This window comes from Ahaetulla prasina, chromosome 2 (genome assembly GCF_028640845.1).
Source record: "Ahaetulla prasina isolate Xishuangbanna chromosome 2, ASM2864084v1, whole genome shotgun sequence".
Taxonomy (NCBI): Eukaryota; Metazoa; Chordata; class Lepidosauria; order Squamata; family Colubridae; genus Ahaetulla; species Ahaetulla prasina.
Window position 1 is genome coordinate 134,977,732 of NC_080540.1, and position 22,753 is coordinate 135,000,484.

Sequence of the window (22,753 nt, forward strand, 5' to 3'; positions counted from 1 at the left end):
GCGGTTAATCATTATGGGAATGCTGATATCTTCCCAGCCTCCTTCCTGCAGAGCTTCTGGGAAGAGGCTTGGAGGTTGGGTGTGGGGATGGTTGCTGAGTAAGCTCTTTTCTGTTAAGAAAACATATTCATGCTCCCGCTCAGCCAAAATCAGGAAAAAGGGCACGGGATGGGATCATGTGGGTAACCAAGAGCACTGCTTCTGCGTTCTTTTAAGATCTTCCCTGTCAGCAATCCTTCGAAGGGGGATGGGCTTAGAAAGCTGATTTTCTGCCTTACTGGCAGTGGGCTCCGTTATTGCAAACCTCTTTAGAGATAGGAGGACTAGGGGGGAAAAAATTAGGAAGGGGACTTTAGTTATTTTCTCAATGCTGTGAAAGGAGGGTGGGGGTCCTCATGACATGTTTTCCCCCTGATTCTTTTTTATTCTCCAAAACCTTCATACTTTTGTCATTTGACTACATATGATACAGTTTTCCTCATTCTATGATTCAGTGTTTCTTCAGGAGGTGTGAAATACACACTATACTTTGAAAAGCTGCTGATTCTGCAGTAGCTTAGGATAATGTCACGGGCATTCTGTAACTGGCTTTGACTGAGCAGTGGCAATCAATAATAAAGTCTACACAAAGCAAAACAATTGCAAGTGCAGTTGACATACAAAGTCACAATTCCATATTATTTCTTGATGCTGCAAACTTAAGGAAGAGTTTCTCATTCTTGATACATTCCATCTTCCATCTGGCCAGAGTATTGGGCTGGTTAGAGTTTTAGGTAAGATGTGTCAGCTTAAAAAACTTACAAGCACTCTTAACAGTTAGGATTGCCAGAATTCATCCACTTGCCAAACCAAATTGTGTAAGAGGCAGTAATTCCTCACTAGTTTGGGAAAGTACATTTAAGATCCCTGTCTTGGAATCTGGCTGTGGAGGAAGAGTTGAGATTAGATGAAGAGGCTTGAGGTAAATAAAGGTTCTAGTTGTAAGCACCTCTTAGGAGAGGCAAGTGTGTTCTTGCAGGGAAAAATGGTTTGCTGTCAGTTATGCAACTGGGGGCAAAGTATCCCTTGTGCTGAGGTAAACCTTCTCTACTGCAACTGAGTGACAATTGAGACATTCTTTATATTTCCCTCCTGGAAAGGTGAGTCATGACGTGAGCAAAATCAGGTTGGCATAGTCCCAGGAACAATCCCCTCTTACAGTAGGCAGTCTCTTGCCTTCTGGTTTCCCATTCTGCGCCTGGTCCATATGATCAAAAGCAACGCTGGGGCCTTTTCTGTCAGATTCCAGTGGATTAGCAGGCGGCCTTTCCCCTCACTTCTGCTGGGTTGCATTGTAGGTTGTGCTCAGAGCCATCAGTTGGAGCAGCTGGACAATCCAGCTCCTCGTTTGCCAGGGAACCATTGATATGCAGTGAGGATAGAAGAATATGGAATATTTAGAATTATAGACAATAATTTGTGGCTCAACTGAGTGTGTCTGAGTGTGAATAATTTTATTTCAGGTGTAAGAAAACAAAAACAGAAATATAAAGGAAATTGCTAACTTGGAAGGGCTTATTTACCCTAAAAGAAGAATCAAATTTAATAAAATGAATGCAGTAACTTGGGAAGGAAGAATCATTTAATTAATTTTCTTATATTTTTAACGGCACTTTAACAGGAAATGCATGGATGTTTTAAACGCCAAGTTTTAGTAGCATAATTAATTCATTAGAAGTTACTGCACTGCAGGTTCTTCAAATGCAACTTGTAAGGGTGTGCTTTCTTTGCCAGTCAACTGCTTGCATGCAAACTGCAATACTGAACTCATCTTATTAATGGCTTCAGGATTAATTTTCAAAACTTGTAAGTGCTACCAACCCACATCTCACAGGTAAAGTGTGACCCTCACAGCTCCGCCAGGTTATACCACTGAGCTCCAATTGCAAAATTGTCACTCTTCAGCATCCCATCCCCCATTCTCTTTCAAAAATTAAAAAGAAGGGGCAAATGGATCCCCCATGAGTAAAGTTATTAGCCCTTTCTGCTCTTGTCTCATTTAGTTGTGGTGATATGAATTAGATCCCAGCCTGCAGGGAAGCCTTGTGATTGCATGTGTGTGTGTTTGGGAGTTTGGTGTAGTTATTATAGGTTTTTTTGGAATATTGCTTTCTGCTTTTTTTTTTTTTGTATGTAAAGAGGAAGAGATTAGAAGATAGGAAACCATGCAAATTGGGTGTGTGCTACTTTTGTCCTGGCAGATGTGACAGAATGGTGAAAAGGTAACTGCTGGGTGGAGGCTCAGTTTCCAGAAAGAGACATCAAAACTGTTGGTTGTTCATTATTTTAACTGAAAGTATAGTATCTGTATTAAAGCATATTATGCTGTGATCATGGCACATTTTAAAGATGCAATGAAGGTTGGCTTGTTTATCCCCAAAACCCCTATTTACCAGAATGAGGATTAGAATTAGAAATGCAGGAATAAATTTGTTTTTGATTCTACAATGGCTTCTATCATAATGCGGCATCTAGTAGTAAAAAGGAGTTTTGTTTAAAATATTAATATATTTTTTCCCTGTGGGAAAATGTTCTCAGAATGCGAGTTGTATTGCTGTATTGTTTGTGCTGTGGATTGCACAAATAAATTACAATGTTAGAAATACTGTTGGACCATTCCTGCTGTTTGCTTCAGGTGGGATACAGCTTGACAAGTAGATGTTGCTGTGGATTTGATTGCTAAGAGCTGTTCACTTTTGAAATAAATGAATTTAATTTTATCTATACCTGTGGAAGCCAGACTATATAATTTCTTAATGGAAACTTTTTCTCCTTCCTCCCCAGATCCCAAAATAATTTTTCAGTTATGAATACCATTAGCCGTTTATGACTTTTTATTGATGTTGATATCACTGTAAAAAACCGAGCAAAGAATTGTTGGGGTAGTTACAGTGTAGCCTATATCTGGCAGGTAAATACAGTTTTTATTTATTCATTGTACTCTGCAGGAGTTCCAGTTGACATAGTTTTCCCCTGCCCATTTATCCTAAAAGCATAAAAGGAGCCGGTATTATAGTGTCTTGTTAAAAATCGCTAAAATGGCATCAGTTCCAGCTTGTTTTTGCAGTCTTCATTGTAATTATTTATTTTCAAATATGGTAAGTATAATATTGGGGCCTGGGTCATTAGTTAGGCTTGCGACAGCTGGAATGTAGCAATGGAAATTAGAACATGGTCTGCACCATGTGGCGATTGCATTGTGCAAGCTGAAAGAGGCTAATTCTCGTATGAATTGTATGACAATCTCTGGCGGGAAGCGTCTCTATTTCCTGGTTGCTCACTTTAATGATTTACACTGCTGGTAAACCTAACAAAACGTTCTGTGTGCTTTGTTACCATGCCTTTGGATAACAGACAGTTGTTTGGAGCACCTAACAGCTACCCTGGTCACTTCCTCTGTCTGCCATATTTCCTTTCTATGTTTCCTTGCAGGCCTCTGGTTGTACCTAGCAGGAAGCAGCCTCCCCTGCTTAACTTTGATTGGTTCTCCTAATTTTGGGTACAGGTCAGTTCATCGTGACCTGGAAGCGCAGATTGCGATAGTGACAGAAAACAAAGCCCTACAGAAGCAGTTCCATCAGGTTTGTAGCAACATGGACTTTGTTCTTTGAGCACTGGATTTACTTCATAGGACTGAGGGTTTGGGTGTGACTGGAGGGTTTTGGTTTTTTTTTTAAATCAGTAATTGAGAATCGACAAAAGACTTCTTTAAAATGACATTTCACTACCTAGAATCCACTACATTAAATAGTTGAATGCTGGAAGAATTCTGAATAAGAAACTGACCCAGGAATTTGAAGAGAGCATGAGAAAAATGTGAAAGTACGTTACTCTGGTTGTAAATTAATTCCTCTGTCTTTCTCTGAATCACTTCTCCCATCTGAGGGTTGCTGCGGGGAAATGTAGCAACTCTTCACTGCCCAAGCAAAATCTCTAGAAACTTGTTTCCAGTAGCTCCCACTGTTTAGATAACTCACAAGCCTTGTTAATTCTATTATGAGATAAAATTCCTGTTTCTTCCAGGCTTTCTTCCCACAAATCAGAGTGGGCTGTAGTCTTGCTTCTACGACAAGCAAATATTTTGTGCAGTGCCCTTGCAAGTTAATTGATCTAGACTTGCTTAATAAAATGATAATTGTTCTGAGCTCATAGTATTAATCTTTTCAATATTGCAAGTACACTTTAAACTATCTGATAATTCCCCTTGAGAACTAGAACTATATAAATATTCACTGTTCAGTCAGTTAAGATTTACCTAGCTTCTTTGCAGTTGAACCCCAGAAATAATGCACATCGAGGCTATATATTTTGTTTTACTAGTCTGCAACTTGCTTGTACTCAGAACTGAACTTCCCCCTGACCCCATGTTATTTACTTATATCAGACGTTTCAAGGAAACCTCTTTTGATCGTTTGATCTGGTTTTGTAGAAATCAGAAGCTGTGGAAATAGTGCATCTTTTGCTAAACTTTTGATATCTGTAAAATGTAAAAAAAAAAGGCAGTCTTGCTATGTGCTTTCCTTATTTCTGTGGCATCTGTGGAGGATTTGGGAAGGAAGAGACACTTTTACTGTGTGCAACACTTCAGAAATATAGGAAGGGGCAGGAATTGTACTTTGGGAAGAGGGAAAGGGAAGCTGATGTAGTTCATGCCACCACATACCACAATTTTTGAAATCTTGTGTGACAAGGAAAAAAGACTTTGCCATTTGCCTAATTTAGCTCCTTTTGTTAGAGGATGGACTCGATCCTCCTTTAATTTTATCTTATTTTTGTATGCCTTAATCCATAGATGGTTAGAAAAGTGAGAAGGGTGTTTCAGAGACAAAGTGGAGGAATGAAAGCACAAATTGCTATCATTTCTTGTCATATAAAAAGCAGTGTTTTACTTGCTTATTGTTTGTACAGATTTAACAACTTGTTCAGCAATCATTCAGACTTACAATGGTCCTGAATGAGTAGACTTTTGACCAGTCTTATAGTCATGACCATCGCAGCATAACAGAATAACAGAATTGGAAGGGACCTTGAAGGTCTTCTAGTCCAATCCCCTGCTCAGGCAGGAAGCCCTATACCATTTTGGACAAATGTTGTCTAATCTCTTCTTAAAAACTTCCAGTGTTGGAGCATTACAACTTCGGGAGGCAAGTTGTTCCACTGATTATTTGTTCCAACTGCCAGAAAATTTGTCCATAGTTCTAGGTTGCTTCTCTCCTTGATTAGTTTCTATTCATTGCTTCTGGTCCTGCCTTCAGGTCCTTTGGAGAATAGGTTGACTCCTTTTTGGTAGATATTGGAACATATCTATCATATCACCCCAGTCCTTCTTTTGATTAAATTAAACATACCCAACTCCTGCAACCGGTTTTCATATGTTTTAGCCTCCCTATTGTCACATGATTGTGATTGAGGCATTTGGCAACTGGCTCACATTACAATGGTCATAGTAGTCCACAATCATAGGATTGCTGTTTGTGACCTTCACTGCTGGCATCTGACAAGCAAAGTCAGCAAAATAGTAAATGCTGATCAGGAGGTTGTAAATGATGATCACAATAATGTTGTACCTAACAACCATGCGGGATTCACCGGCAACCAGATCTTCTCCACTGCCTTCATAAGTTGGCACAATCACATGACATTGCATTTTATGACCATGAGGAGTTGCCATTCCCAAGTACTGTACTTAAGCAAGCACCACCTGTACTTTTTCTAGATAGTTCTAGGGGAAGCTGTACTTATCATTTTTTATTTAGTTAACTTTCCCGAATTTCTTTTTGAAAGTAAAAGTCTATCCTGTTGTCATTCCAGTGGATCCAAGCAGAAGAGCTGAAATGAACATTTACCTAAACCGTTTGAAAAGTTCCTTTATTTCCTATATGGTCATTCTTCAGTTTTTTTTGTGTGCTCTAATAGATAGTGAACCTCAGGATGGAGCACGTCACATGGGGCAGCACACTCTGTGAAGGCTGCCTTGCTGTCTGTTATGTTTTTCTCTCTCTCCGAGCAGAACCTTCAATTAGCCACCCTTAGGATTTTTCTCACTGCATTCTGTTGAGCTGCAATTATTATGTAAAATTGGAGGCAATATTGTGGAGTGTTCTTCAGATCAGTTGGGCAGATGGAAAAGTATTAAATGGGATCCATTTATTTTTTTCTAAAACTGGTCTTATTAAACCTCAGTGGGATCTACAGTGTAGGAGGAAAAAGGGAAGAAAAAGAGAATAGCAATGCCATAGGCTTAGCTGGAGTTAAAGATGTTGTTTTAAGAATTGAGAATAGAAGTGTGTAGCTTGGTTGAAGGTGGGCAGAAGTCCCATAATGATATCATAGCTCTTTACGTATAGTTGTCTGTTTTATTAATTCAGATGAAATATTCATGTGTTGTAAACACCGTTTTCAAATACCATGTGTATGCTTTTGTAATAGAAACATTCACTTTTTCTTCCAGCTGTACTGTTTGTACTTTAAAGAGCTTAACATTTCTGGGAACCACATTGAAACCTTGACGGCACATTAGTTTTTGAATGGAGCCTTGGATTTTTCTAAAGAGAAATGAGCAGCCCAGTCTCTGGAGATCAAAGCTGGGTTTCCTTTTTGGACAATTATAGCTCAGGGCTTGGCTGTGTTACGGGAAAAAGAATAACCATAGAGCCAGTCTTGCAGTGCTTTCCTCTTTGTATGTTTGTATACATATTATGTGGGTTGGGTTCTGTGTTTGCAATTACTTGGGGTTTGGCTCAATTAGCATCTGAGATGCCAAATTCTGGAAAGTTTTGGCAAACTGAAGTAACAGATTTCTGATCACATTTTAGGAGAACATGTGCTGGGATGAAATACCAGGATTCTGATCTGACTGATTTTGATTTAAAATAGTTAAGCTAGACAAGTGATGGTAGTAGACTCGAACAAGATTTTGCTGGTTCTTGAGTAGTAGTGGTGGACTACAGTTCAGGAGGTTCTGATTAGAGCAAATGTTGAAATTCAGGTTGTAATTTTCTTACTCTAGGAGCAGGAGCAACTTTACTCACGTTCTGGTATAGTGTCTTCTTCAACATTTGATCAGCCAAGCCGTTATGTCAAGCTGTGGGTGAAAATGTTGACGCCTCTGATTAAGAACTTCTTCTGAAATAAAGAGAGGCAGATCCTCTTGGTGAGTATGATATGAGGCTTTTTATAGCTTCCTCTTATTGGGAAGCACCTCAGTTAACAGGAAATGCGTAGAAGCTGATTTCATTTTAATGATTTCTACAATGTGTAATGTTCCTGAACATTGTATAGTCTTGAATTCTTGGTGTCAACTCTCCCAATCATAGATTAGATTCTTCTGGGAAATGTTTAAAAGCTATATGTAAAATAACTGGAGTTCTCTGTACAACTTTAAATTCGATTGTGGAACTATTTTGGATTTTAAGAATTTTTGAGTCTGTAAGGGTACAAAATATATCAAACTTATATAAATTTTGAATGTGCCTTGAAATCACTGTTCCTTTGAGTAAAAAAAATATGTATGTTAAGAAAAGGTAGAAATACATTTCTGTACATTTCCATCTTATTTAAACAAAAATAAGCCTTTTAAATGGAGATACCTTTTTCAAAGAGTAAAGTAGCAACTCAGCTTATTAATAATATTAGGATCTTATTACTTTTCATAAACAGAAATAAGCTGGAGTAGTGAGACCTTTTTAACCAACTATCTCAGAGCAAAATATAGAACTAAATTTTGCCTTCTACTCTGGAACATTGTATAAATAACATAACATCATAACAGAGTTGGAAGGGACCTTGGAGGTCTTCTAGTCCAACCCCCTGCCCAGGCAGGAAACCCTACACCCTTTCACCATTTTCTTAAAATTTCCAGTGTTGGAGCATTCACAACTTCTACAGGCAAGTTGTTCCACTTATTGATTGTTTTAACTGTCAGGAAATTTCTCCTTAGTTCTAAGTTGCTTCTCTACTTGATTAGTTTCCACCCATTGCTTCTTGTCCTGCCTTCAGGTGCTTTGGAGAATAGCTTGACTCCCTCTTCTCTGTGGCAGCCCCTGAGATATTGGAACACTGCTATCATGTCTCCCCTAGTCCTTCTTTTCATTAAACTAGACATACCCAGTTCCTGCAATCGTTCTTCATATGTTTTAGTCTCCAGTCCCCTAATCATCTTTGTTGCTCTTCTCTGCACTCTTTCTAGAGTCTCAATATCTTTTTTACATCGTGGCGACCAAAACTGAATGCAATATTCCAAGTGTGGCCTTACCAAGGCATTACAAAGTGGTATTAACACTTCAAGTGATCTTGATTCTATCCCTCTGTTTATGCAGCCCAGAACTGTGCTGGCTTTTTTTGGCAGCTGCTGCACACTGCTGGCTCATATCTAAATGGTTGTCGACTAGGACTCCAAGATCCCCTCTCACAGTTACTACTATTGAGCAAGGTACCACATATACGGTACCTGTGCATTTTGTTTTTCTGGCCTACATGTAGAAACTTACTTTTTTCACTGTTGAATTTCATTTTGTTAGATAGCGCCCAATGTTCAAGTCTGTCAAGATCCTTCTGTATCCTGAGCCTATCTTCTGGAGTGTTGGCTATTCCTGCCAGCTTGGTGTCATCTGCAAATTTGATGAGTTCCCCATCTATCCCCTCGTCCAAGTCATTGATGAAGATGTTGAAGAGTACTGGGCCGAAAACAGAGCCTTGGGGTACTCCACTGCATACTTCCCTCCATGTGGATGTAGTTCCGTTGAGGACTACACGTTGAGTGCGGTTGGTCAGCCAGTTATGAATCCATCTGGTGGTGGTGCTGTCTAACCCACATTTTTTTACTTTATCTAGTAGTAGGTTATGGTCTACTTTATCAAATGCTTTACTGAAGTCCAAGTAACTTATATCGACAGCTTTCCTCTGGTCTACTAATTTTGCCATTTTGTCAAAGAATGCAATGAGATTAGTCTGGCACGATCTGTTTTTGACAAACCCATGTTGGCTTTTGGTTATTACTTTGTTTGCTTCTAGGTGTTCGGTGATTTGTTGCTTGATTATCTTTTCCAGAATCTTCCCTGGTATTGAGGCTGATAGGTCTGTAGTTTCCTGGATCTGGTTTTTTTTCCCCTTTTTTGAAGATGGGAACTACATCAGCTCTTTTCCAGTCCTCTGGCAGTTCCCCTGTGCTCCAGGATCTTTGAAAGATATAGTTCAATGGTTCTGAGATCTGCCAGTTCCTTCAGAACCTTGGGGTGTAATCCATCCGGTCCTGGTGATTTGAACTCGTCTAGGGTAGACAGGTGTTCACTTACTATTTTTTTCTCTATTTTAACTTGTGTTCCTAATCTGTTTTTTGTGGTGCTATTTTTGATAGGCTGGATTGTTTTTTCCTTTTGTGTAAATAATTTCCTTTCACTTATGTTCTTTTGGTGCACAATAATGTATTTCAATAATTATCTATTATTTTTCTGTCATAAATATACACGGCAGTGAATAAAGAAATTTTTATTGATTTTTGTTGTTTCCGCAGTGAGAAAACTTTTCCCCAGAAATTCAAAATTAAAATAAGGACTCATGAAAGGACAGGAAAGCATAAAATTCTGTACTGTTGAGGGTCAACAGACATACAGTAGGCTTATCCAAGAATGAATCTACTGGGTAGGGGCACCCAAGAGTCAGCACTCTTCTTTCAATAGAAGGATGCCTGGAGGACGTAAATTTTAGGAGGAGACATTGCTCATAAAGGCTTCTTAACTAATGGTGAGCCTCAAGGCCTATTACTCATTTGTGAAACTGAGCATACTTAAGAACTACACAAGTTGGTTTCAACCCAACATGAAAATAGATTTAATTGCTGGGCCTGTTCTTTTCATATGGCTAGAAATTAGTCATAAAAGAACCTGAACATTTCCCTTTAGGAAGAGAAAAGGCTGTCCATAATCTGCTTCTGAGAAAAAGAAAGCTCAGAGGATTATATGGATCTTCTGTTTAGTAATTAATATCACAAGATTTGTGATCAGTTAATGCTACATAAATTTGTGTTCTCAGATAATCCAAATGCTACTTTAGCTGTTTGAGAATTTTATTTTGTGTTTGGTAACTGTGAGGTGATATAAAAGGACTTGAATACCTGTTTCTTAGATACTAGAAGTCTTAGACAACATTTACATTCAGCTTTTGTCATTTTTTAAAATATTGTCTAAATATTTTTACATATGTATTTTCTCATTTGTAAGAAGACTATTTTTAATAAAAGAGAGGCTCTATGATAGTTAAATATTGTACCCATCATCTGTTGTGTACTTCTTTAGAACAGTATAGCATAGCCAGAAATAGCACAAATCTAATTCTGTTGTACCCTTTAGTAGATGCTAGGTTCTGAGGGATCAGAAGAATTTTGGTAGCACCCAATTAACAAATTTGTTAGTTGGAAAAAGTGCTGCCGCGTTCCTTCTGATATTTTGGTACTATAGACTCCATAGACATCTTCTGTAGCATTTACAATAAGAAACACTAGATTCCAAGAAAGTAATTTTTGGATTTTAAGTAATTTTATGTCAAATAATTTCCCCCAGGATATGTAAATAGTGCAAGGGAGAGAAATTTGTAGCTCATTCTTGAGCCCTGTCTTCCCTCAGCTCCAGCCAACATAGCTACTCAGAAATTATGTGAATGGGACTATAATAATAGCTGGTGGATTGCAGTTTTCAGTTTCTGGCGGCAATTTTCTTTAGAAAGCAAAATAGTGTAGTAAGAATATTATCCTTGGAGTAGGGCAACAGATGGAATAAATTGGCTGGAAATGATGCAAAAAATTAGGAGCCAACAAGAGTGAGTTTGGACATTGCATCAGAATATCTCACTTCTGAAGAGAAAAGAGAAAATTATCCCTAGTACTTGGTATTGATAAGCCCTTCATCCACAAACTAAGGAGGAAAAATCCTTGATGTGATTGTAATTCAATGTTGTATGGCGGGGGTGTCAAACTTGCATTGTCACTTGACATATGACTTTTTCCCCCTTTGCTAAACCGGGCATGGGCATGGGGAGTGCGTGACACATCTGGCCCACAGGCCGCAAGTTTGACAGCCCTGGGGATTTCATTAAAGCACCATGTTACTCCACTAGAAGTAGATTTTGTGGAGAAAATGCATGGTTTTGGTCTTAAATGGCATTAGCAAGGTTGAATTGGCAGTTGGGGAAAGAGAGTATATGTCCATGATGGCGAACCTATGGTACAGGCGCTACAGGTGGCACACGGAGCCATATCGGTAGGCACGCCAGCTCAGCTGATTTTCAGGACTTCTAGGCCCACCAGGCTGTTTCTGGCCTCGGAGGGTGGGGGGTGGGGAAGGCCCATTTTCGCCCTCCCCAGGCTCCTAGAAAGGTCTGGTCTCACTGGAAGTCAGCAAATGAGTCATTTCTGGCCTCGGGGGTGGGGATGGGGAAGGTTGTTTTCGCCCTCCCCAGGCTCCTAGAAAGCTCTAGAGCCTGGGGAAAGTGAAAAATGGGCCTACTGGGCCCACCGTTCCATCACATGCCAAAAGCAGGGGGAGCGTTGGGGAGGGGGGGTCACGCGCACATGCGCTGGGGGCAGGACGCATAGAATTATGGGTGAGGGTACGTGCGACCCTCTGCGCTCCCACTTTTGGAACGTGATGGCAAAAAGGTTAGCCATCACTGGTATAGGTTGTGTGCCCTTTTCAATTTCTCTCCAAAGTGCTATTTGTTTTGTTTCCCTTTTGTATAAGCAAAGTTCATACTGTTTCCTTCTTGTAACTCAAAGAAGCTGAAGAACCTCCCCTGCTGCTGATTTAAGATTGCATCTAGATGTTTTTGAAATATGTTCTGGTCAACCAAGTTCCTCTGTTACATTCCAACCATGGTAGATTTTAAAAATAATAATAATAAAATTTACTTTGTGAAGAGAGTGGATCGTTATTTCCCTTGCTTTGGCTTCTGACGCTAAGATCAAAACAGAAGAAGAAAAGACTGTAACAAAGTTGATATGAGGAAAAAAGAATAAATATATTACTTTGTTATTATAATTTTACTATGCTGTTAACACATACCATTTTAAATGCTGAAGTACATAAAATTTGCCTTTAAAAAAAGAGTTTGCTTTGAAAACTGATGCACGCTCTGCATTGCCGAGGAAGCAAGATTTAATTTTCACACAGAGAACTGCAGAGCTTCTACTGAGCAGAGTTGTCTGAGTTAATAGCCCTGCGTAGTTCTTCTGATAATTCTTTTCAATTGCTGAATGGAAAAAAAGATAGAATGAGTTTACAGGCAGTTCTGGGATAGTCTTGCTGCTTAATAATGTTTGACTGTAATGTCTGAAACTAATTTGTGAACTGCTGAGAAGTGGAAATTCTTTTCTTCTGAATGGGATCACCCACCCCGTTGCAGCAACGTGCTTTCCTCCTCTCCTTCATAACAGATCCTGAAACACAATGGTCTCTTACTCTGCCTCAAGAACAAGACTTGCGGTGTTGCTGCCCTCACATGGCTGCCACTGCTGCTTGTTCAGCTGAAGGTAGTGCTTTCCTCGCTTGGTGTATGTGACAGGATGATGAGGATGAGGCAGAACAGGGGGAAGGGAGAGAGCAAAACATTAGTCCAGGCCTGACTCTAACTTCCCTCATTTGCTTGCTTTTTTCTCAGCTTCTCTGCAAAAACCTGGTCTTTGCATTTTCCCATGCCCAGTGCTTTTGGGAAGACCAAGGCATGCAAAGATTTGGTGGCAGTGGAGACAAGAATTGATTAAAAAAGGGCTCACTTATTTGCCAGCTAGAACTTACCTGTGGGGATACCTTCCATAGAGATGCAGAGCCCTGCTGCTGGATAAGTCGGGAGAGCCCCAAAGAAACCAGGTGAAGCCTTGCCACATGCCAGCCCTCCCAACAATTCTTCCCAAAAACCATAAAAAGTTTTTTTTTCTTATTTTCAATAGAAAGCACTACTTTCCTGCCAGATTGCTTTCATACGGCTTTAGTTTGTCAGCAGTGGGTTGGCACTGAGGTGAAAACTCTATTGGGAAAATGTATGTGCAACATGAGATAAGTTGAGCCAATGTGGAGCTGGGCAAAGAAGTGATGTGGAGGAGCATCACATACACATACACGTCTGTTAGCGTCCCAGGCATAAAGCTACATGAGACCACTTCTAATCAAAGACTACAGTATTACTTTTGTATTTTGATAGTAAACAGCCTTTCAGTAAATATGTTCTACCTTTTATCAGATCAATGAGTGTTTTAAGCAGATGCCTAGATTTGCTGCTATTGTCTGCTCTAAAGAGTGATTTCTAGTATAAGACTAAAAAAAAGTTAAGGATATATCTGGGTACCTCTTTCATAATAAAAAAAATGTGGAGGAATATATGGTTTTTTTTGCTAATCAAATAGGCATAATAAATGTTGCTTATTAACATTTGTAATCAGATTCTTAAAACTTCATCAATTGCTGAGTGCTCTTAAATAATATCAAGAATTGATAGGCATCATTCACCTGTGGACACTTTCTCCTGCCCCACAAAATGGCTTCTTGATACTTATTTTATTTTGCTTATTTACTTTTTGGAGAGCAAAATGTTAAAGGTAAGTTCAAATCTTATACCGGAAAGATGGTTTACATACTATACATGTATATATTGAAATAACTTAAACTTAATTCATATCAAAAATAACTAATATGTCTCATGCGCTGGTTTTTCTTGTTGCAGTGAGTTAGTCGGGAACATCCAAGCATTAAAGGGGTGGGTGGGTTTATTAGGTGTTATGTTATGTTGGTCAAGTTATTTTTATTGACAGCTGTCCCTCTTTTTGGTGAATGAACAAAGCAAATAGACAGGAGAAATGCATTCATTGTACAAGTAGTATAATTTCCCTGGATAAGTGTAGGTTTGTTTATTTACAATTTTTGGACACCATAACAGAGTCTTTTTTGAATGGAAATATGATAATGTCCAGTCAAGCATTATGTGTTTTTGGAGAATGCTGGCTGTGCAACTTCAAACACGCCAGAGCTGAATTTCATTACAAGAATGTTGTAGGTAGGAGACACCAGGGAGAAGAGCCTGACAATGATCCAAGTTAGATCTGGTGGTGAGCCAATATTGTGGGAGGCAGAAGTGGAAAATTGGGCTGGATGGGCATGACCTAATAGACAGCTTCAGAAATAACCTAGTAGGTTAATAGAGGCAATCCAAAATGACAAAGCAGAAACAGGTCTTGGTGTTTGTACAGAGAAATGTCTAGCACCAGGATAAGTAGGTGTTGGGTGAGAGGTGACTCTGGGTTCAAAGTGGTATAGATTCCATTTGTAGCTTATGTTCAAGAGTTTTGAGCAAATTATTTCACTATTAGATTGACCAGGTTTTATTTCATGAAATGAGTTTTATGGCTAGCTACCCTTGCAAGCGCAAGTTACATTTCCCCCAAGTTCCATATATGGCCAGTAAGGTGAAGATGTCTGGGCTAAGCCATAAGCTGTAAGTGATAGCTACTGCACAATCTTCGTTCTTCTTTCTTTCTGTATGTTCTTGCAGAGCCACTACTCAACCAGACAAGATTTCTGTCATGGAGAATCAGGGTGGATTTGATTTAAATCGTGATAAAAGTAGTAAAAAGGCTTGATTTAAATCAGCTCGATTTAAATCCTAATTTTTAAAGAGCAACTGTAATCTCTGTCTTGCAGTGGCTCCTCCTCTGACCCGCTGTTGACTCACCGACAGTCCCAATATTGCAGAATATACAGCCTCATGCTATATAACTAAGCTCCATTTCATGCTGAATAAATGAAATTATGAATGTATCTTAAGTAGAAAACGATCTTTAAATAGATTTTTACTCCAAAAGCATTTTATTAAAATAAATTTGATTTAAAAAATGATGTAAATCAGAAAAATCCGCTTAATTTTTTTTTAAAAGAACCATCGATTTTTATCCACCCTATGTAGAATAATTAAATATAGGAACAATGTTGTTAATGATTACTTGAGTAGGAATATCAGGCCAGATATACTTTAAAATAAATTTTATTTTGAAACTTACAATTACTTTGCTTGGGGTTTCTGGGAAGGGATATAAGTCCCATGATGGAGTGACAAAACTTTATCAGACATTAAATCTGTAAAAGTAAAGCAACTCCAGCAAGAATCCACTTAGCCGGCTTCTCTTTTGTTTTCAGGTTGAAAGTCCAGACGTAGGTGGGGCCTCTTGTGCGTGTCTTGTACACAGGACACTCATACATGTTCTTAATATCCATGCGATCCACAGGGATGGCCTTGATGAAAATGACTGGCATCGAAGGCGTCAGCTCCTTCAGGCGTGCATCAGTGATGAACCCCGTCTGAGTATCCCAGCGTGCACCTGCAACAATATAAGGCAGGACTCTCAAGAGCAGTTGTTTTGCAGCAAGGCTAAGGAAAGGGAATTTGCATGATTATCAACCTGCTAACTTCAGCAATAAGACTACATGCTAGACTTTGGCTTGCACATGCTTTTGATGCTATGCCAGTGGTTTACTTACATATATTTACAGGAATATAAGCATAATGAAACAACTGGATGCATACCCTGCACTTGGCCTATAGCAGCTATTATTTTATTGCAGAAGGGTATGCACTCCTACAAGTGCTATTAACATAAAGTCCATTTATACACAGCTAAGTAGAAAAATCTAGGCTCGTTTAGCTCAACTTGAAAAAACAGCTTTTAAAAAAGAAAAAATATATATCTTAGGCCCAACATCCCCAAAGTAAAAAGAATTTTGAAAGCTGTCCTCTTGCTTTTTAACACAGGTGGGTTTGGTCATGAAATGGACAACTGCTGCCCTCTACCGATATGAAATAAAAGAGGCAGCTATCCAAACATCTGCCTGGTTTATCTTTTTGGTTGGTGGTGATGTGGTGTTAAATAGTTATTTATCAGAATGAATTTGGAGGATTCGTTCTGATTCTCCTGTGGGTGCAGATAGTATTGCCGAGTGGCTGATTTCTAGCATAATTTCCGTCAAATAGCCTTTAATAAGTATGAAAGTTGGACACTGAAAAAGAATGAGAGACGATAGAAATATTGTTGTCTTTGAACGATAGATCTGGAGATGGTAAATAAGGGTACCACAGACTGCAGTCATTATTCAGTAAAACCTGGACCAAATGACTGACTGTTCTTTTGTAGCAACGATCAACAACTGAAGTAAGTGGGTGATGGGCTAGGAAAAAAATCATGATGTGGATGGATGGATCAAAGAAATGACAGGGCTGTCCTTGGAATAGCTATGAGATGCACTAGGGGTCAGGCTGAGGTAATGAATATTCACCACGTTTTGGGCCTGACTATAGGGACTTAAACTACAAAAAAAGGAAATTTAATTTCAAGGTTGCTCACAGTTACTGCCCTCCTGGTATTGTGGCCTGCAACCCTCAGTGTTCCCATGGTAATTATAGAAGCTGTCATTGAACAGTAGTTGAAGAATCCTACTCTATTCTTTCATTTTGGAGAATGTGAAATTGGCACCTGAATTTTTTTATTTTTCTTGGTTACAGAATTGTGTAAGAGATGCAACCCTGGTAGAAAAAGTCTGAAAACAACATTCTGAACAGAAATCTCTCAGTAATATACCTATTTAGTCTCAAAGTAAAATCTGAAAATAGAAGAACCAAGTTCTGTTTCCAAAATTATTTTTTTGCTCCTTCTCCTATCTGTTCAGCAAATTGCTATGGAAGAAAACACCAAAGGCCCTCTGTAAGCTGCACTCACATGCTTAAGAAGGTTTTTGAAATTAAACTGAGGGTCACACGAAACAATGTCCATATCTTATCTACACTACTAGGTGAATGGTCTGTACCTTCCATGAAGAGCCCATGCACATAGGAGCCTTCTCGAGGTGGAGCTGTCATATCTTCCCGGTTTTTCTTGGTAACTTCCACTGAGAGACACATTCTGTCAAGAGGCCATTCATTCCTCCTAGCCATGGACTGCATAATGGCAGTCAGGAAAGACTGAGGATTGAAGAAACCTGCTAACCACACAGTTGTGGGCAGGGCAAAATCTGTGGTCCAAGCCTCCAGCTCCTGGAAATGAAAACAGTGACAGTGTTTCATAGATAAACATATTAAGGACTGCACATGCTTCATATTGCAACTTTAATTCTCCCTGAGTATTCATTAAAAACACCTATAGCTTGAATGAGAAGATGTATTAAATTTGCTGAACAAATTGGAATAGGCACTTTGAGATTTGTGGGATAGCAAAAATCCAGACAAAGAGAGCTGTCTTTTCATTTTGCTTTAAGGTATAGGAGCTTTGACACTCTTCTATTTTAAAAACTTCTTTACTCAAAGCAAACCTACAAGAGAATTGGAGCACAAATGCATCAGTGTTGGTATAATCTACTACTGCAAATTTGTTCCTTCTGTAGTCCTTGGTAAAAACATTGGGCGGGGGGAGGAGGGATGGCTGTTGGACTTAGCAGAATTTCTAGAGACATGTCTGTTGCTGGTCATTATGATAACTTTGGGTAAAACATTGCAATAAACTCATTCTTTTATGACTAATATGCATGATTATGTGAGTCTGTTTTGTTCTGCTACTGTTATTTAACTTTTAAAAGGGGGAAATGAATGGGTCATCAAGAAACAGAAAGGTATTGCAGAGATCTGGAAGAAGATAAGGAAATGAATATAAAGTTCTTTTTCATGAGTGTAGGATACCAAGTCATTCTCCTTTCAGTGTTTAAAGGTAGTAGTGTAGTCCATCCCTGGCAGCTGCAGAGGTTTTTTTTTTTAAATGCTGCCAGGCCTGCTCTATGGGAACACCAAATCCAAGGATTCGTAACAAAACAGACATGCAGTAGCTGGAAATAATAGCCCTCCCACATATGTAAATCAAGCTATGCATGCATAGATGCATAGTAGATGCATAGTAGTCATGATCAAAGGAGGACAATGGAAAACTCAAGAATATCCTTAATAGTTGATTTAAAAATATTTAATTTCACAAGAGAAGAAGAGAACAGTAACCTACTACTCTTCCTAGATATTTCTCAACAGAGGAAACAGTGCCAGAATTTCAACTCAGGTGTATTGAAAAATAACAAACCAAGGGGTATAGCTACCAGTCCAACTATCCGCAAGAAAAGCTGTGTAAGAATGCTATGCAGCCAAGAACTTCAAAGAAAAGCAAGGTTAACAACAGAAAAAAGCATAATTTCTATGCAGCCAACTAGTGCACAACCACCACAACTCATGAAAAGATCAATTCTCCCGTACAACAAAAAATACTTAAAAAATTGCAAGCAGTTTACTTCATTTGCTAGACATCAGAATATTAAAAACTCCCAACAAAACCTCTCCAAAACATCTAAGTAACCCCAAAGACCCAACGAATGAAGAAGACAGAGTTATTGGCAAGATAAAATGCAAGGACTCTGAATGCCACCATTTAGGAAAAACAAGCAGCTTATCGGAACACATCCATAAACTAGTTCTTACAAGACACAATGAGGATTTTTTAATTTCACAGCACATAGACAAATGCAACCATAAATTCACTTGGGAAACTCTTAGATCAATGCAAGAGAATTTGTAAAAGCCTGGCATTCTGATCCGTCAGCCATTAACAAACATATAAAACCCCAGTGTATAAACTATTTTTAAAAAGCAGTGATCCGACAAGGAAGCAAGCAGGCCGAGGCACATCCTTATCATACCCAGCAATTAAATAGGTTAAGCGAGAACACGATAGATAGGAGGAATTTTCAGTGAAACAGTAGTCAACCAAACTAGATAAACAAATTGGAAATGGGCAGACAAGCTCCTAGTCATAAAAAGCCAGCAAACCCAACTCCCTTGTATCAGAGCCCTGACAATATTACCTAGTATAGTAATGAAAGATTTGCCAGAAGAAAACCAAGCAAACAAGATCCCAATAGAAAAATAATTCTTAAAGGCAGGTTTTCAACTTTTTTTGGAAAAATCAGCATTAAGAATTTACAGCACACCACCACCACCACCACATGGAAGGTTTTAACTAAGGCTTCATAGTTCTTACCCTGATCCGGAGCAGTAGATCTGCATACCAGGCTGCTAAACTAAGTAAAGATGGGTAAGCACGTTTTGTCCAGGATTCGGGCACATTGTCATAAAAAAGAGCATTGGATAACTCCTCCATGTCTGTTGTGATTGTCAACTCACCCTTTGGAAAAAGTAAAAGTTGTAAGTTGGTTGTTGCCATTATCAGAACATCCTGCATGAACATACTGTGCATTTGAATAACTTTCAGTGTAACTAAGAAATTGGCATCCCACTTGGATCTGATTATCCGAATATTAATTAAAATCCTCTCTGTATTGTATTATCCAATAAACAAATTCTTTGAGGGGGATTTTTTAGCATTTTCCCTCAAGTTAATTATGGTACTATGTGGCAATTTAAATTTCCCAACACAGTACCGAGAAAATAAAATTATTTTCCCAGTTACTGTTGTAATTGCCAGGGCTGAAATTAGATGATGATTGAATGTAAAATGAATCCAAAGCATATGCATGCATAGCAGACACAAACATGATTTTCCACACTAAAAATCAGTTTTTGTCTCTGAATGTTTGTGCGATAGAGTTTCAAAGGAGAAGCAATGTCCAAGTTTTTGAGCAACTTTAGCTTCTAGCTCTCAACTAAGCATTTCAAAGGACTCCTTTGCAAAAGAGTATTAGTACAATAAAGCACACCTGCTTGAAACATTAAAATATCTATGTACTCGGGAAAGCTCATGCAGCTATTTTGAAGTGTTGCGCTGGCAGTTCCTGGAGAAGTGTTGTCTGTTCCTGTACAGACTCATGCAAAGAACCAGAGACAGCTTTTAAGGCAGCCGTGTGAGCCAGTACATTAAATTATATCTCAGCCACACTTTGGATCTAGCTCCCTCAATTTTCACACAAACTTGTGTTCACTACATAATTACTCAAAAATTACTATTCTAAATTTAAGACTATTCACTCTCAAGGAAAGAATACCGTATGTTTTGGAGTATAAGACACACCTTAATTTTTGGGGAGAAAAATAAAAAAAAAGCTGATTGGCAGGTAGATTGGCCTCCTGGAATACCCCCAAACAGCTGTTCCAGAGGTGAATTTTAAGAACCGGTTCCTTGGTTGTGAGCTCTCTGCCTTGCTTTTTTTTTTTTTTTTTTTGCTTTTTTTTCTGCCTCTGAAAGCCTCTGAAACAGCTTCAGAAAAAAGCCTCTGAAGCTCTGTTTGGGGGCTTCTTTTCTGAAGCTCCATTTCTGATGCTTTTTTCAGCCTCTGAAACCTCCGTTTGAGAAGCTGGGTGGGGCTACATTTGGAATATAAGACATACCCAGATTTTTACCCTCTTTTTGGGGGGAAAAAGGTGCATCTTATACTCCCAAAAATACAATAAATCTAATACGTACAGATTTAATTCAGTGTAGTCCCTGCCTTGTCAACTAAAGTTGCCCACCCCAGCTGATTTCCCAGACTCTCTATATGTGAATGGCAGCCTTGTTCTGTATATGAGCATGCAAACCCAAGAGCAGAACAAGGACCCCCAAAAGGGAGGGAGGTATATTAATTGACAGACTGGTTAAATTTGCGTAAAATAGAGTCCCTACAACCATTTCCCCTCATCCAGAGTAATATTCAGTATACATACAATCTCCCTATGAGAATAGCGAAAAAGAGCCTGGAGGGAAAATGGGAGGCAGATGGGATGAATGGAAGGGGAAAACAAGAGAAAGAGCTTGGATGGGATGGGGGGTTAAACCGATGAGGTGAGGGGTTTAGCTCTGCCTGGTAAGGCCTGTTATTAAGAACACAAAGCCTGCAATTACTGCAGGTTCGAGCCCGGCCCAAGGTTGACTCAGCCTTCCATCCTTTATAAGGTAGGTAAAATGAGGACCCAGATTGTTGGGGGGGCAATAAGTTGACTTTGTAAATATATACAAATAGAATGAGACTATTGCCCTATACATTGTAAGCCGCCCTGAGTCTTCGGAGAAGGGCGGGGTATAAATGTAAACAAAAAAAAAAAAAAAGGGGTCAGGGTAATTTTTTTTTAATTTTTTTTTTAATTTTATTTTGTCACAACAGTATATACAATCATTAACATAAACAATAACCCATCATGAGAGAAAAAGTATATATAAGTGAAAGTATAAGTAAAAGTATGCATATAATATAATGAAGGGAACAATAGGACAGGAACGGTAGGCACTTTTATGGTCTTATGCACTCCCTTTATAGTCCTCTTAGGAATGGGGTAAGGTCAATTTGCTAGAGAAGAAAAGCAAAAGACCAATTTGGTGTTACAAAAAGGATTAAATTCAGTGGAAGGGCATTTTTGTTCACCAACTGTAACTTGATCTGATCTATTACCATGAAACAGTTTTCCACTCATCTTTTTTCTGGATCAGTACACCAGCTGAGTAGCTGATAATTGTCTTATTGAAGACAGCACCAGCAAGAGCATGTAATAAGCAGTCACCTTCAGTCCCAAGTTCAGTTCTTTCAAAGACCGTCTGATTTCACTGGTGAGGATGTTCATTCGTTCACATTCCTGGAAAGCAACTACCACATATGGCGTTTTCTCAACTGCTTTTGCCATAATTTCCACCATGTTGAAGGGCTCTGGAAGGCGATCCATGATCTCATCTAGCACTGCTTTCACCTAACACACAAAAGACCAATTGTAGCTTTTATTGGTTGTAACATTTTGCTGTGAAAGCAAATTACTTGAATGATCAAGTTTATTCCTCATGCGGTCAAAGAAGTGCTAAGTACAACACAGCACAGCACAGCACAGCCCAAAAAGATGGTAAAGATTTCCTGAGTATGATTCCTTAGGTTGCAACTAGGCAGTTTTCTTGACAGCATTTTGGAGGTGGCTAGACACTACTGTCTTGTGGGATTATTCTTTTTAATTGTTTAGTCAATAGCCTTGGAAATTCCCAAGTAGTCTGTCATCCAAACACTAGCCTGATCTAACCTTATTTAAATCTGAATGAGAGATCAGCCAACTTCTACAGAACAAAACCTGACAGTGGGAAAGACAGAGCAAGTGGGGAAATTAAAAAGGTCAAATAATTTAAAATAAATAAATAAAATAAAATTTTAATAATTAATAATTAAAAATGAATAAATTAAAAAGAAAATAAGAAAAAAACTAAAAACTCAAAAGGCAGGCTTGATGGAACATTGGTTTTCTGCTATCCGTCTTCTAGTTTTCTATGGTGCATCATGTCTCAGGAAATGGCATGCATTCTTACCTTTTCTTCACGGGACACTCCAGTTCCTCCTCCAGCATCGGATTCTTTGGGTTGCATTTCCAGCACTGTGCGGAAAAGTTTCTCTGAGGTTACAGTGAGGAAACCAATCTCTGCATTCGGATGGAGCCCATACAGATAAGGACTCTCAGGTGGTAGATTTTCATCAATATACTCATGATAGCCCTATGAAATATATATATATTATAGAATATTAGCGGATACACAGCAATGTGTTCGATCAAGAAGCTGAGTCTGGACATTCTGACCTTCACATAACAGCTTCCAATTTACTCTGTATCCATTTAATTTGAATTTTCTGTGTGATTCATGTTTTCTGTTAACTTTTCTTATATCCCCCTAAAGAAATATTTTTTCATATTTAAAGATTTGGCTTTATGGGTTGAATCTGTTTTCTTGTTAAAACCTTCCTCACATACAACATAG

General features: G+C 38.8%; 2 protein-coding genes across 19 annotated transcripts in view; one reads left to right on the forward strand and one right to left on the reverse strand.

The window, feature by feature from the left end:
- Positions 1-22,753, forward strand: part of PGS1 (phosphatidylglycerophosphate synthase 1) — a 143,838-nt gene that overhangs the window by 41,399 nt on the left and 79,686 nt on the right. For 4 of the 18 annotated variants that reach the window (XM_058172837.1, XM_058172834.1, XM_058172836.1 and 1 more), the window contains 3 exons: positions 3,472-3,620; positions 7,049-7,192; positions 15,213-17,689. In XM_058172837.1, coding sequence (XP_058028820.1) covers positions 3,472-3,620; positions 7,049-7,168 — 269 coding nt within the window. In that variant the 3' untranslated portion in view covers positions 7,169-7,192; positions 15,213-17,689. The other 14 variants (XM_058172831.1, XM_058172830.1, XM_058172829.1 and 11 more) reach the window with 11 other exon arrangements.
- Positions 14,176-22,753, reverse strand: part of DNAH17 (dynein axonemal heavy chain 17) — a 130,121-nt gene continuing 121,543 nt past the window's right edge. Inside the window, exons 76-80 of the mRNA XM_058172825.1 lie at positions 22,310-22,492; positions 21,529-21,711; positions 19,079-19,222; positions 16,875-17,100; positions 14,176-15,394 (exon numbers count right to left, since the gene is read on the reverse strand). Of these exons, the coding sequence (XP_058028808.1) occupies positions 15,147-15,394; positions 16,875-17,100; positions 19,079-19,222; positions 21,529-21,711; positions 22,310-22,492 (984 nt within the window). The 3' untranslated portion in view covers positions 14,176-15,146. The remainder of the gene's footprint in view (positions 15,395-16,874; positions 17,101-19,078; positions 19,223-21,528; positions 21,712-22,309; positions 22,493-22,753) is intronic.